At 40.8% G+C, this 2,723-nt stretch overlaps 1 protein-coding gene across 1 annotated transcript; it reads right to left on the reverse strand.

The window, feature by feature from the left end:
• Nucleotides 1–667: 667 nt before the first annotated feature.
• LOC130957146 (uncharacterized) lies at nucleotides 668–1,872 on the reverse strand. Its single transcript, XM_057884028.1, has 2 exons — nucleotides 964–1,872; nucleotides 668–853 (listed from the first exon to the last, which is right to left on the reverse strand). The coding sequence occupies exons 1-2, from the start codon at nucleotides 1,870–1,872 to the stop codon at nucleotides 668–670; spliced, it is 1,095 nt and encodes a 364-aa protein (XP_057740011.1).
• Between the last annotated feature and the right edge of the window lie 851 nt (nucleotides 1,873–2,723).

Below are 2,723 nucleotides of genomic sequence, written 5' to 3' on the forward strand. Positions count from 1 at the left end.
TGCAATTCTCTAGAGTTAGGCACACAAATTCTGTTCTTGTACCTCCATAGGCCACTACGATCCTATCTCATAGCTTCTTCAGCTCTGCAAGCAATGGTGACATCCGGTACGGTGCTATGAAAATCGGTCCGGTTCCAGGTACTAGATCAATGCTGAATTTTATCTCTTGCTGAGGAAAAAAAACTCAGGTATGTCGTCCAAGAAAACATCAGGAAATTCTTTCACCATTTGGATTCGTTCTAAGCTTAATTCACTATCATTCGAGCTAGCCGCTAACAGAATGTACCCCTCACAATCACTCCCGCCTAAGGTAACTCTTACAGAATTCAGATATAAGGTGTGGAACAAAAATGGTTTAGTACATAGACTATTAGATGGAATAACAGCAGTTCTTTTAAAATAATGAAAGAAAACATGATACTTAGATAACCAATCTAATCCTAAAATAACTTCTAAACCAGATGGAGATAAATAGATTAGATCGTGTATAAAAGTCCTGTTCCTAATAGCGAATGGTACTTGTAGGCACACTAAACTGGTCAAAGCATTTTGGGATGCAGGTGTATGGAAAATCAAGTAAAAATTCAATTTAAAGAAATATAATCCTAACTCGTGAGCAATAATTAGAGAAATAAAGAATGCGATGCACCCGAATCATACAGTACAGTTAGAAATCGATTCTTGACATAGCCTGACCTTGAATGAGGGTGTTCGATTGCATAACATTGTCAATAGTGATAGCAAACACTCGTCCTTGTTGTTGAGTGCTAACTGGATTTCGAGTAAATCCCTTTGGACAATCCTTGGCAATATGTCCAAGTTCTCTACAAGCATAGCAGTTAGGTGATCCAAACTGGCAAGACCCGTTATCATACTCTTTTCCGCATTACTTACATGCAGTGTTTATGTAAGCCTGATGGGCTCGTTTACCATTACCTTGCCTTACTTTACCTCCATTCTTACCCATACGGCAATCAGTAATGTTACCAACTTGTAGGTTCTTATGCTGTCATATGCCACGTGCTTTAAATGCACCCTTCTCCCAGCTGTCTGATGATTGCTAAGACGCCTTGGTGGAAATCCTTGGCGACTCACTTTAGCCACAGTCACTTTCTTAATACATTCTTCCACTAACTTGCTCTTATTGACTAATTCGGCAAAATTACGTATCTCCAGCGAAACTATTGAACTCATCAGATCAACACAAAGGCCCCCTTCGAACTTCAAACACTTCCATTCTTCAAAGTCAGCAGGATTCCCTTGGCAGATCTTGGAGAAACGGCACAAATCATCGAAATTACGAACATACTCAGCAACAGTCATATCCCCTTGCCTCAGCTGCATAAGCTCCATCTCCTTAGCATCTCGTGCTGCTCCCAGAAAATACTTTCTATAAAATTCGTCCCTAAAGATATCCCAAGGAATGTTATTTTCATTCTGTTGTAGCAGTCGCTGTATCCCCTGCCACCAGTACTCAGCTTCTCCCTCGAGCATATAAGTAGCAAACTCCACGTGTTGTCCTTCTGGAACATGCTGCGCCCTCAGTGATCGTTCAATACCTCGAAACCAATTATCAGCGTCAGTCGCAACGAGTGTACTCTTGAACTCAGGCGGATTAACCTTCAGAAAGGTCGCAAGGGTCATAGGTCTTTCAGGATGCCCTAAGTTGTTCTCATCGTTTCCATTATCTTCTCCGTATTCATTCTCGTTCCCATTTCTCACTCCGAGACGTTCAACAGCCCTAGCCGCTCCTACAGCAGCTTCACGCACTACTTTAGCCACGTCGTTCATGGTAGCCATAAACGTTTCCTGTTCCCTCTCGTAGTTAACATTAGAAATTCCTTCCCGTACGCCTTGTCTCTGTGAACCCATCGTGGTCTCGTTCACACCAAACAATCATTATTAAGGTGATCAGTCTTAACACTTCAAGTCAAGTGTGAACATTCCCAAAATGAAAACACAGAAACAATCATGCAACATATATCACTGGGATATCCTATACGCATGAGACACACAACAGAGTATGCAATGAAGCATAGTCAGTCCACTCCCCAGGCTCTACTGGGAACGAACTGCTCTGATACCAAATTGTAACGACCCAATTTTCAATATGTCTAGATCATACCGGAAACTGAGCGCTACCAATTTGTCTTCCTAATTATTATCTATTATTTATCATATGAGCCTGATTCGTTGTTAAAAACGTGGTTAATTTGCGAGGTATATTTTTTTTTTTAAAAACGTTTGGATTGATAAACATAATCATTTACAATCAATTCACAAATAATAACAGATAAAACGGTTATAAATAACTACACATAAATACATCACAAGCAGTCAACAACATTCAGTGATCCAACTTTTATTTAAGTATAGACTTTTAGTTAGAACACCCCTAGATATAGCTAGATAATAACTATATACATATATATACATACAACATCCCAGGTCCTGACCTGTTCAAGAAGTCCCTAAGCTGGCACCCAGGCTAGCCTAGACTCTATACTCGCCTAGTCCCTCTAAACTACTAAAGCGAGGGAAAGTACGTTCTAAGTCTTCAAAACTCAAGTCAGGTGAACGTCACCAAAGGTAGGACATCATCTGCTATTCCTCTGCACGATCAGACATTGCCATAGGACGTCCCTCTGGTACCTCATCAAGTAGCCACACAATGGGAGTCTCGTACACAGGATTTAGGTTAAAGTGCGCATACGAACGGGGTG

This window comes from Arachis stenosperma, chromosome 10 (genome assembly GCF_014773155.1).
Source record: "Arachis stenosperma cultivar V10309 chromosome 10, arast.V10309.gnm1.PFL2, whole genome shotgun sequence".
NCBI lineage: Eukaryota > Viridiplantae > Streptophyta > Magnoliopsida > Fabales > Fabaceae > Arachis > Arachis stenosperma.